The 12693-nt window shown below is 39.8% G+C and overlaps 1 protein-coding gene across 9 annotated transcripts in view; it reads right to left on the bottom strand.

Annotated features, from left to right (window-relative positions):
• The window catches only part of kiaa0586 (KIAA0586 ortholog), a 515789-nt gene that overhangs the window by 46281 nt on the left and 456815 nt on the right, over nt 1–12693 (bottom strand). For 8 of the 9 annotated variants that reach the window (XR_006312780.1, XM_043697759.1, XM_043697766.1 and 5 more), the window contains one exon: nt 7911–7998. Coding sequence is in view for 8 of the 9 variants with exons in the window: in XM_043697759.1 (XP_043553694.1) it covers nt 7911–7998 (88 nt within the window). In the remaining variant the exon portion in view is untranslated. Of the gene's footprint in view, nt 1–7629; nt 7713–7910; nt 7999–12693 lie in introns of those variants that run through there. The other variant, XM_043697767.1, reaches the window with a different exon arrangement.

Genomic DNA, 12693 nt, shown 5'->3' with positions numbered 1-12693 from the left:
GATTTAGATGATTTATTGCAGATCTGCTTTGAAAGAGTGCAAAGATATAGAATGTGCTAGCCAAAGACACTTCTCCAACACCCTTTTCAACCTTCTGCTTTGCAAATACCTTTGTAACATCAGCCACTTTGTTAAAATGTGAAGGTTTTTTTGCTGTCGTCGTTGTTTTTGTTGCAGATGCAAGTTCGAGTAGAGAAAAACTTGTATTTACATAGCTCCTTTCACCACCTCAGAATGTCTCAAAGTGCTTTATATATATAATGAAGGATTTTTGAAGTGAAGACACTGTTGTGATTTAGAAGACAATCTGTATGGTTACAGTTTGATGCCTTTAAAAAGAAGAGTCCCTCCAAAGAGCAGTGTTTACACTTGTGTTTGTTGACATGAAATAAATTTTCAGATTGCTGTGCTCCCAATGAGAATTCTCATGGTACTGAGAATATGTTGTAGATAAGATCGCATTAATGTATCCCTTCCTCCCAGATCCACATTCCCTTCATATGACGCTCCCTGCTGGGAATGTTGGAATGGCAGATTTTCCTTTATAGTTTCAACTTGTATTTCAAGGTTGTGAATCACTGCAGTTCTGCTGGCAATTTAAATTGCTCACAGAGGTCATATTTTATTAATAGCACAGAAGTATGATGATAGTAATGTATGCCTCATTGTAAATTCATCCAGGGAGTAGCTCCATGCTCCAGCCATGGCACTCGCAGCCGAGATACACACAAAATATCCATAATGACTCATTGGGGTATCAGAGATTGAATAAGCTGCCAAGTGGAGCATCTCATGATAACAAGATCAACAAAGGCTTTTCCTGCCTTCTTAAGTAAATCACCTGTTGTAGGAACATGCAAAATGGCACTCGTAATCTAAGGTGAGATTTAATTTCTCAACTGTAGAATTATATGGTGGTAGAGAGGCAGGACAAGGATATAAAGTAGAATAAAAATACAACTATGATCTTAAGGAAAACACTAAAGAGTTCCAGTGAGAAGTAGAATAAAATTCCTGAGTTAACACAGCTTCATCAGTAACTCTTGCCCTTCCAATTTAGAAATGAGAGAGCTATGAAATGTGAACACGTCCAATAGGCTAACATTCCAATACAACACAGCAGTGACAAGAATAGTATACTATTGGAGGTTCTGGCAATTAGGTGATTTTTAAGGGTTTCATTTGCTTGCCTTGGTGATTCAAGTGGAAAACTAAAGTTCAATGTAGATTATTCAAAGAAAAGCAATAAATTATCCCTGTGCCCTAACCAGCATTCTTTCCCAATTTACACTAACAAAAACAGATCAATTAGTGTCTCATTTCATTGTTATGAATCTTACTGTGCAAAATACAGCTACCAAATTTACCAATAAAAGTCACTATGTTGAAATGATTAGACCCTTCAAAGATAAATATTAAAGTGTAATGTAAATGGCAGCATGGTGGCTCAGTGGTTAGCACTACTGCCTCACAGCACCAGGGTCCAAGGTTCGATTCCAGCCTTGTGTGACTGTCTGTGTGGATTTTGCACATTCTCTCCGTGGGTTTCCTCCGGGTGGTGTGGTTTCCTCCCACAGTCTAAAGATGTGCAGGTCAGGTGATTTGGCTATGCTAAATTGCCCATAGTGTTTGGTGCATTAGTCAGAGGGAAATGGGTCTGCGTGGGTTACTCTTCGGAGGGTTGGTGTGGACTTGTTGGGCCGAAGGGCCTGTTTCCACACTGTAGGGAATCTAATCAAAAAAATTCAAGCCGTTATCCAAAATTACCATATAAAATTAATATTATAGTAATTATACAATGCTATGTATTAAATAGTAGTTCCAAAAATATGTATAAATGAAATAAAATCCATTCTCCTATCTACTTTTGTAATTCTCAAACATTTTTTAATGTCTTTAGTAAAGACATGTTTTAGATTAAGATTAGATTAAATTCCCTACAGTGTGGAAACAGGCCCTTCGGCCCAACTAGTCTACGCCAACCCTCCGAAGACTAACCCACACCCCGCCCTAACTAATGCACCTAACACTATGGGCAATTTAGCATGGCCAATTCACCTAACCTGCACATCTTTGGATTGTGGGAGGAAACCGGAGCACCTGGAGGAAACCCACGCGGACACGGGGAGAATGCACAAACTCCACACAGACAGTCACCTGAGGCTGGAATTGAATCTGGGTCCTTGGCACTGTGAGGCAGCAGTGCTAATCACTGAGGCACCGTGCCGCCCCTTGCATTACAATATGTTGAAAAATATTCTGCTTTTCCATTCTTGGCTCTATGTATTACTCCTGTATTCATGTTTCTTCTCATGTATTCCACAACTAAAATGAGAAGCAGGTTACATGCACAAAGACTTCGATTAAGTGCCCTCTAGAGTCAAACACAGAGAGGCCCATGAGACTGATCAGACTACTTTTATGTAGTTTTCCCCATTCAGCTTGTCTTCTTAAGAGCATAGCAAGACCTAGACCTGCAAATGCCAAGAATCACAGACCTGTGACCTACTAGGCGTATCCTTGTTTTCAGAACTAATGATAAATGCTATTACTTTGATATAAACTGAAGTTCTGTGGCAGATGAGCTGTACAGCAGTCAGTTATTTTGGGAATTGTGTTTTACACCAGATAGGTCAGGCAGCATCAAAGGAACAGGAGAATCGATGTTTCGGGCATAAGCCCTTCTTCAGGAATCCTTTTCTAGCGCGCTTTTCCAGCAACACGTTTTTAAGCTCTGATCTCCAGCATCTGCAGTCCTCACTTTCTCCTAGTTGATTTTACACCTGATACACTGCTGGGAGGAAATTATAAGCAATGTACAGTGACAAAACATACAAAAGAAATGCATTTGGAAAGCCACAAAGTTGGTGGTATCAGCTTTTAAGATTTCCTCAGCACTAGTTTTTAAAACCCTTCTTCTGTCCCACAATTCAGTGTTTGCTGTTTTTTTTACTGTAAACCACAGTATGGTTGACAACAGCTGCCATCTTGTGGTGATTTAGAAAATAGCAATGGAAAATTTTAATCTTCTGCAGACTGCTCTCCAGTGAACAAACCGGGTTATTACAATATAGTGCTTTTTGTATGTACTGCTTGTGACGCAATTTTCAAGCAGAATACTAGTGAGAATGATAAAAACTTGAAATGTATAATGACTTACATAAGTGATAATTAATAGCCCTGAACCTCCACAGCTGATTCAATATACTACCTCAGTATAGTATGTGTGCCAGGAAGGTTGTGGTGCAGGATGCCAGGGACAGTCAGGTAGTCCCTGGCAGGGTAGTGTGGGCTGCTAAGTACAGGTGACGGGCCACTACTATCACTCTGGGCAGAGCCTGGGCTTATCCTAACCAAGGGGCTGACAGGCTATCTCCTGACATGGTAAAGGGCCAACCTACCACCAGCAAAATGCCATCAGATGTAGATGACAACCATAACTGGCTACTCAAATGGCTCAATTGGCTATCCTCTTACTTCCCTGTCAACGGGAAAATGGTGGGGACTCTACCCACCCTCTCTTACTTGGCTCCTGTCCTCAACAGCACCTGTTCCTCCATTCTTCCAGCAATTTTCTAGCAGAAGAATCCTCTTCCCCTAATTTTAAAATTACAATGATATTTCTATATATTTTATAAGTAAATAATTTTATCCACTGCTTAGCCATTGCTGTTCCCCTGGATTTGCTTTTGTTCTTTAAACTGTTCAGTTTCAAGTACTCTGATCAAAAAAAGCCATGGTGTGACCTTTGTAATGCGAGATTTACATTGGTGATACACATTTAAAAGGCATTTTCAGAATGTTTACTTTCCTCTGTATGTCAATTGTCCTCTACAAAGTTCATGCATTTGAACTATTTTGCTACTGAGTTTCAAGGGATTTTGCCCTTCTTCGTTCAGTATGGTGTTTCTGGTTTTACAGCACGAGGCCTACAAGTCTTTATCCAACTAGCCATTTTAATGAGTTCAGGGTATTCAGGCATCAGATCTTAGTGTTGGAATAGGATCAGCTGCACTATATTGCACCGAGGCAAGCGAAGGTTAACTGATTTGTCCATCTAAGAATTTGAAATAGCTTGCAACTCTGAAATTCCTTTTCGAGAATAGATTGAACTTCTAGCTGGATCAGTAAATAAATTCTGCATTTGGAGCAGAAAAGGGATATAAAAAGTCAGAAAGGTCCCATTTCAATCTCTGACCTCTGCTGATTCATCATTTCAGCCAGAATCAAATTGATCTCAATGTCCTACAGCAGAGAGATAGAAATGAAAAAATAACAATTAGCTACTGTTTCCAAAGTTGGAAATTTGGAAAACACACCTCTGTGGATGAAGAATCACATATGTTTGCAATGAAGCTCCGGAGAATGTTCAGCAATTCTATTTCTTTCCCCCTGAGTAAATGGCAATTGATTTAAATGTGCAGATCCATTTTTTTTTACATGGCTGTGGACCCACTGTAATTTAAAGAAAATGACTTATCCAGAGCCTTCTGGGTTGTCAGGGGCCAGAGAGGCCAGGTTGCAACGACCTGGATACATCAAGGGTGGAATTTTCCATTTGATGAATGTGATGACACTGGAGAGATACTCATCCCCTTCTCAACAGGTTTAGACAAGGAGGTCCACTGGGGACTTTCTGAACCTGATAAGGACCTCAACTGCAACATCCGTCATTGGCTGCTGTCTTGGGCAATAAAGTGACTGGGTAACCACATCGACATGCATGCTGGGTTGGGGGAGGAGCCTTTAACTGTCCCATTCAGGGGTAGTCAGTCCCAGCTTACGGCCTTTAAAAGCCACACTTCTACTCATGTCTCTAATACACAAAGCAACTCTCTACAATTCCCGACCTGCATGAAGCAAATGAAAACGACGAACCTTCTTGCTGTTGGATTGTGGAGGAGTAGGCCTCGACAAACTGCCTTTAGGACCCAGAGGCTGCCAACTTCTGCTTGGCAGCTCCTGGAGAGCTGGGACATCATTATTGAAGCCTGTGATAAATGGAAATACTCATCGAATCAGACAGTACAGAAGAGGCCTTTCAGCCCATCGCGTCTGCACTGACACGTGAGAAATACCTGACCTTCGAAGGTCGGTATGGACATGCTGGGCCGAATGGCCTGTTTCCACACTGTAGGGATTCTAAGTAAAGAAAAACTCTTTTCTTTATTCATTTGAGGGACTAGGGCATCACTGGCTGGCCAGCATTGATAGTCCATCCCTATTTGCCATTGAGAAGGTGGCGGTGAGCTGCCTTCTTGAATTAGTGCAGTCCACTTGTTGTGGATTGACCCACAATGCTGGTAGGAAAGGAATTTGACAGTGTTTTTACTGTTGTCTTTTCCGGTTCCAAGGTCGATGCCAGGTGGTCCGTCTGGTTTCATTTCTTTGTGACTTTCTAGCAATTGATAAAACTGAGTGGCTTGCTAGGCCAGTTCAGAGGGCAGTTGAGAGTCAATGGCATTGCTGTGGCTCTGGAGTCACATGTAGGCCAGACCAGGTAAGGAAGGCAGATTTCCTTACCTAAAAGACATTAGTGAACCAGATGGGTTTTTACGACACTTGACAATAGTTTCATGGTCATTCCTAATGAAAGGCTTATGCCCGAAAGGTCGATTCTCCTGCTCCTCAGATGCTGCTTGACCTCCTGTGCTTTTCCAGCATCACACTCTCGACTCTGATCGCCAGTATCTGCAGTCCTCACTTTCTCTAATGGTTTCGTAGTCATCAGTCAACCTTTAATTCCAGATTTTTTTATTGAATTGAAATTCCACCATCTGCCAAGGCGGGATTCAAACCCAGGTTCCCAGAACATTATTTTGGGTTTTTGGATTAATAGTCGAGTGATAATACCACTAGGCCATCGCCTTCCCATAATCCCATTTACCAGCACTTGGCCCATAGCCTTGAATCCAGACCTTAAGGCTCTGGCATTTGGAATACTGTAAGCAGTTTTGAGCCCATTTCTAAGGAAGAATGTTCTGCCTTGGAGATCCAGAGGTTTCCAAGAATGACCCTGGGTTGAAGGACTTGTCATATGAGGAGTGGTTGAGGCCTCTGGGTCTGTAAACATTGGAGCTTAGAATGAATGGGAGGGGATGGATCTGATTGAAACTTTCGGAATACAGAGAGGCCTGGATAGAGTGGACCTGGAGAAGAGGAGAGACTAGCACCCAAAGGCACAGCCTCAGAGTGTTGGGATGGTCCTTTAGAATTGACATGAGGAAGAATTTCTTCAGCCAGTGAGTGATGAATCCACCGAGGACTGTGGAGGCTAAGTTATGGAGAGTATTTAAGACAGAGGTAGATAGGTTCTTTCTTGGTAAGGGGATCAAATGCTGCAAGCAGAGGCAGGAGATTGTGTTAAGGAATATATCAGCTATGATTGAATGACAGAGAAGACTTGGGGGGCCAAATGGCCTAATTCTGCTCCTATGTCTTATGGTCTATAACCTCATGCTAACTCAAGTATTCTTCATGGACCTATAATTAGGTGAAATAAGATAATGTTCTAAATGTCTATCCATGAAGTCACTACTTTAAAAAAAAACTTCCATTGACCCATTCACTGCCATTAGCTTCAACTTAATTTCTTACAAGCAATTCTATTCATAATCTCACTGATAACAATTAAACTGAGAAGAGATAGTCACTATGTGATAATGAAAGGTTATCAAATCAGTCATGAAGCACAAATCCTACAATAATATCCTTCAGGCTTATGTCAACAGAGATTGAAACAGCAAACACAGATTTACTTTTACTCGACAGTTTTTTGTTAAATGTAAAGTCTAGAACATTTAAGTGCCTTCATATGTTCACAGTTCCATTGAGTTTATCCAGTTTTTCCAATGTCTCTGAAAGGTATTTCTGGATCTATCCAAAACTGTACCCAGCTCTCCAACTGGATTCCCTATATCCTCTAAAGAATTGCAGCAGCTTTAGACTTCACCCTAAGTCAAAACTACATGAATCTTGGTTTGGATATCTTATATGCAAAAACTGGATTTCACTAAAGGCACTTTAACAGGTGCAGTTGCCTCCATGAGCGATGGATGTGCAAACTACAAATTATCTCTGTTCCCACATCTGTTCCACCCCATTCCTTGCAAAATGTTTGTTGCTAGTTTTGGGGCCAAAACCTTTAAAAGCAGGACTGTGATACTATTTTCCTTCTGGCTGGACATCTCCATATTCAAGAATATTCAGGTCATATAGTCATGGATTCAATATGCCTGTTAGGATTTCTGGACCATTAGCCAGATATTACCTTCAGTTCAGCATCACAGTTCAGTATAACAAGAAATATGAGAGACAGACAGATGGCATTTCAGGACGTAAGGGACTCTCGGAAAAGAGAAAGAAATGATGCAATGCAGGCAGTCGCATAGAGAGTCTCAATCTTAGTGATGAATAAATTCATGAGCTTTTCACACTTGGTTGGAAATTGTATAATCCTTCCAGGATTTCTACAGGCATTTCTGCACATTATATAATTATTTATTATTTTTGCAATTCGAGTCAGAAATGAAAGGTAAATGCTGCAAAAACAAACACAGTCATTGCATTTTAATTTTCTTAAAATACAAAATAAATTGTTCACATTTTAGCTTTGAATTAACTGTGAGACACTAATAGCAATTTTATAACTGAGCAAACTAGATTGTGCAGTTTGAAACAGCCTCATGTGTTTCAAGATGAAGTCTTTGCTCCTGAAAAAGAGAAAACAAGCTTCGACCATATATTCCTCGAGAAACTCCCTTAAATTTAAAAGGCTCTCAGCCAATTTTTCAAAAGCCTTGAATAACAGCATCCAAGTATGGCACTGCTGCTGTTGGCAGCTGCTTCAGTCGGCAGACGCAACACAGCAACCAGGCTCCAGGCTTAAGAGATTTATGAAATTGACTTACTTTGTTCTATGGCATCTGGAGTTCTACTTTGAACTTTTATCACTCTTGCAGTTGCTGGTCTTTGCTCCATCGCAGGTATGTCATCATCCTGAGGAAATTTGCAACAAGTCACATGATAGTTAAGTAACTTTTTCCAAGGCTTTTTATGTACCGATGACATCTTAGTCAGAAACGAGATTCTAACCCTAAATGATGTCTGTGCAATACTACAGCTGTTATGAATTCATTCAGACCGTTAAACTTAATGTTGGATTTTAACTGATATATTAAAAAATAACAGCAAACCTGAGGAAAGCAAGCAAATGTAAAATCTCCTGCTGCCAACTAGCAAGCCAACCACCCCGATCTTCATCCCATCAGGTGCCAGGGCCATTTTCCAAGAGGTAGGATAGCATGAATGAGGGCACAGATTTACCTGACTGTAAGCAATAATTAGCTAATCCTCCTTGTTTAGGGCCCAATATGTCCACTGTGACATTATGGATTGCTGAGTAGAATTTGAATGGCAGCCTCTTGGCATCGAGTGCAGCCACTGCAGTTGTGGAAGTGTTCCATTTCCTGCACCAACTCCCATCCAATCCACAATGCTGGGTACTGATTTAGTTTTTTTATTGTAAACTTTAAGAAGTTAGAGAGAGGATGCCTCAATCTTGTTGTGGCCTCTTCCTCACTTACTATGCAAAGGTAGTTTGCTGTTCTTTCAAATGGGAGAGCCTGCTAATGGTCCCCTTGCTTTGAGAGCTCACCCACCTTCCATACAATCAGACTGATGAACTGCCATCTGGCCAGAGTAGCCAACCTGGGGAAAATCACAGCTGAAAGACTTCCACACAATAGGCAGGCTTCGAACCTCCACTTTAGCCAGATAACAGACTTGTGGGGAAATCTGACAATGGTTTGTAATATGAAAATGATTATGCAAAATGATTAAGTACGAACCGTACAAATGTATAAATTAGGACTAGGTGCAGGTCATTCAGCCCTTTGAGCTTGCTCTGCCAGTTGGTATGATCATAGTTAATCTGATTGTCAATGCAAATCTGTAATCCTGCTACCTTTGATAACCCTTCAACTGAAAAGAGTTTCAAAGACTCAACCTTCTGAGAGAAAATAAAGCCTAATCTCTGTTTAAAGTGGGCAACGCCTGATTTAAAACAAAGGTCTCTAGCTCGAGATCCTCACACAAGAGGAAACTTCTATCCATGTTCACCCCATCAAGACCACTTGGTGCCTAATATGTTCCAGTCAAGTCACTTATTACTCTTCTAAACTCCAGCAGATTCAAACCAACCCATCCAACCTTTGCCTCACAGAGCCAGAGACCCAGGTTCAATTCCCGCCTCAGGCAACTGTCTGTGTGGAGTTTGCACATTCTCTCCGTGTCTGCGTGGGTTTCCTCCGGGTGCTCCAGTTTCCTCCCACAGTCCAAAAACATGCAGGTTAGGTGAATTGGCCATTCTAAATTGCCCATACTGTTAGATGAAGGGGTAAATGTAGGGGAATGGGTCTGGGTGGGTTGCTCTTCGGCTGGTCGGTGTGGACTTCTTGGGCCGAAGGGCCTGTTTCCACACTGTAAGTAATCTAATCTAATTCAAGTATTAGTCTAGTAAACCTTCTCTGAACTGCCTCCGACATATTAGTATCCTTCTTTAAATAAGGTGACTAATACTGTGTACAGTATTCCAGATGCAGACTCATTAATGTCCTTTATAAGTCAAGCATAACCTTCCTCCCTTGGTACGCCATTCCCCTTGTGATAAATTATAATATTCTATTAGTTTTCTTAATTACTTGTACTATCTGTATACAATTTTGTGTAATTCATGCATAAGGACACACTTGCATCTCAGGATTTTACAATCTTTATACCATTTAAATAATATACTTTAATCACTCACCTTCACCTATCTATATATTTTGTAGCTTCATGTTTTTTTCACAACTTACATTCCTATTGTCTTTGTGTCATCAGTGAATTTGGCAATGATTCCTTCTGTTCTTGCATCTATGTCATTTATATAAGTTGTAAACAATTGACATCCCAGCACCAATCCCTATGGCACATCACTCGTTACATCTTGACGACGTGAAAAAAAAATCACATTTATGCCTACTCTCTGCTTTGTGAAAGCTAACATAATCTCTTATCGATTCCAATACGTTACCTCCTAATCCACGAACTTCTATTTTCCATAATAACCTTTAATTTGGCATCTTATAATATGCTTCTGGAAATCTAAAACCAGTACATCCAGCAATTCCCCTTTATCCACAGCACATGTTGTCATATATGTCAAATTTGTCAAATATGGTTTCCCTTTCAATGACTCTACCTGATTACATTGAACTTATCAAGTGTTTTACTATCACAACTCTACTAAGAGCTAATGTTTTTCCTCTGAAAGATAATTTTCTTGTTTAAGCATGCAGCATATCTGGGTAACTCAGAGTGACATTCATGAGACCAGAGTGTGATATTCTGTTGAGCAACATTTGAGTTCCTTGATGAGAACGAGTTAGATAACTGGCCTAAACATAAAGTATTTTTGTTGTCAAGGAGTTTAACAAGATTTTGTGTTTTGGAAATCTGTGAAATGTATGATTTTAATTTGCACATATGTGTACAATAATAGAAAACAGAGTCATCACATCTTATTTTTACCACAGGCTAGTGAAGTCAAATTCCTTTTATAAATTTGAGTGCAGGAACAGTGCAGAATCAATTATCCGTATGTCAATCATCTGACTGTTCAATTACTCAAGCTGAATAATACCCTTTTGTATTATTTCTGAAAAATCAGTTTATAAATTTGTATGCTGTAATGTGTGATGAAATGAAAGCCTAGTATAATCGTGCTTGGTTACAAATATCAAAAGATACAGTCAGGTTAGGTGATTGAGGTCCTACTACTATTGCAGTGGGTTCAAGATGAAAGGATGCAGACATTCACACTGACAAAATCACCACATATACAAAAAATGCTGTAATAAAAAGAACTTAACAACAGATGTGATGTAATTACACAATAAAATAATTTTATGTGGAAGAGGAATTTTGCCATCTAGGGCGTAGCAGCATTCATTGTACTCAAGTTCAGTTTTACATTAGTGAAGCCAAAGTACTGTTTGACATTTAATTGAATCAATATTAAAGTCTTTACAAGGGAGATTGATGCCCTGGAGATTTATTTAAAGTTAGAGTGTGAAAAATAAAAATGTAAGAGAATTGTTGTAATTTATCTGATGTAAATTAAGTTTATTCAAAAATTTGAGGTTTAAATACTGATATTGTGTGATATTGGATTACATTTTTACTGCAAACTATTTGAAAATACATGCAATATATATTTTGAGACTGGGTAGCAAGTTAAATAGCAGCACACTGCATCTTCAGTCTAAGGCTCAAATCCTGTTTCAAATTAAAGTGCTGCAGTGCTCCACTGGAAAATATGTATGTATAGTTCCAGCTGAAGCCCTGGTGCATTAGACATACACCACAAATTGCCCATATTCAAATTGAAAATCTAAGCTGATTACCCACAGTACGGGCATTCTAATAATGCTGAGCGTAGATGCGTTGGAAAGGAGAAAGTAACATCTACTTGAGTTACAAACTAAAATATGTATCTAGAACAAGTAATTAAGACCTTGATATTCCTTTACTTTAGAAACATTATAACCCTTTAAGGCTGGATTAAAGCAAAGTGCATTTCCTTGTGAATCTACTTAGGGTAGATTTTCACCTTTACTACTCTAGCTGATATTATTGCAGACAGATCATCTGTCCATTATATGAACCTGTCTGAATTGCATATGATTCTTTACACTAGATTAGGGAACAATTGGTGAAGGTGGAAATTCAGCTGAGCATCAATATCACACCGCATCTATAGTGTGTCTCCTCAGGCCATGTCAATGATAGCCACTTGAAGAAACAGCCTCAGGCTTTGCAGCTTCTTTCACATCTCACCTTGCCCTAAGGATGATACTGGTTCTTATCGCTCAATTGACTGCTGCCTGGATTTTTCTTATCCCATCAATAACAGACTCAAGATTGTTTTTACAGTATGATCAGAATTGGATGCTAGAAGTCCAACAACTATTCTGGTGAACTATATTTCTTATGCTGAATTAATTAAAGGAAATCAGACACATATAGAATTATAAGAGGCATTGATAGGGTGGATTGTTGGGTAGAAATATCAAATACTAGAGGACATTGGTTTAAGAGTGGGAGAGTTTAAAGGAGGTATGTGAGAAATTTATTTTTTTCAGAGAGTGGGCAGGTGTCTGGAACATGCTGCCAGTGGAGGTGGTAGAATCGGATATGTTAGCAACACTGAAGAGGCATTTCAAGACATGTAAATAGGCAGGTATGAGATGGTATATGGGCAATGTGCAGATAGAATTAATTTAGAATGGCACCATGATCAGCACAGACATGGGAGGCAGATGGGTTTGTTCTTCTGCTGTATGGTTATGTTATTCAGGGAGATAATGGACTTGAACGTGTGGCTGGGGAACTGGTGCAGGAAGCAAGGATTTAAATTCTTGGATCACTGGGGTATGTTTTGTGGTAAGCATAAATTATACAAGAGAGATGGTTTGCACCTTAATAGGTTGGGGACCAGCATTCTGGCAGGCAGGTTTGCTACTGCAACACAGCTACGTTTAAACTAAGTAGCGGGGATAGGGGACAAACTGGATGTTTAAGAAATAAAATGAAGGGAAAGTTAGAACAAGGGAAGTCAAGAAAAACAACTGTATCAATGAAGCAGAAAAC

Source organism: Chiloscyllium plagiosum, chromosome 10, assembly GCF_004010195.1.
Source record: "Chiloscyllium plagiosum isolate BGI_BamShark_2017 chromosome 10, ASM401019v2, whole genome shotgun sequence".
In the NCBI taxonomy this organism is placed as follows: Eukaryota; Metazoa; Chordata; class Chondrichthyes; order Orectolobiformes; family Hemiscylliidae; genus Chiloscyllium; species Chiloscyllium plagiosum.
This window is presented reverse-complemented; position numbering and strand designations above follow the sequence as displayed.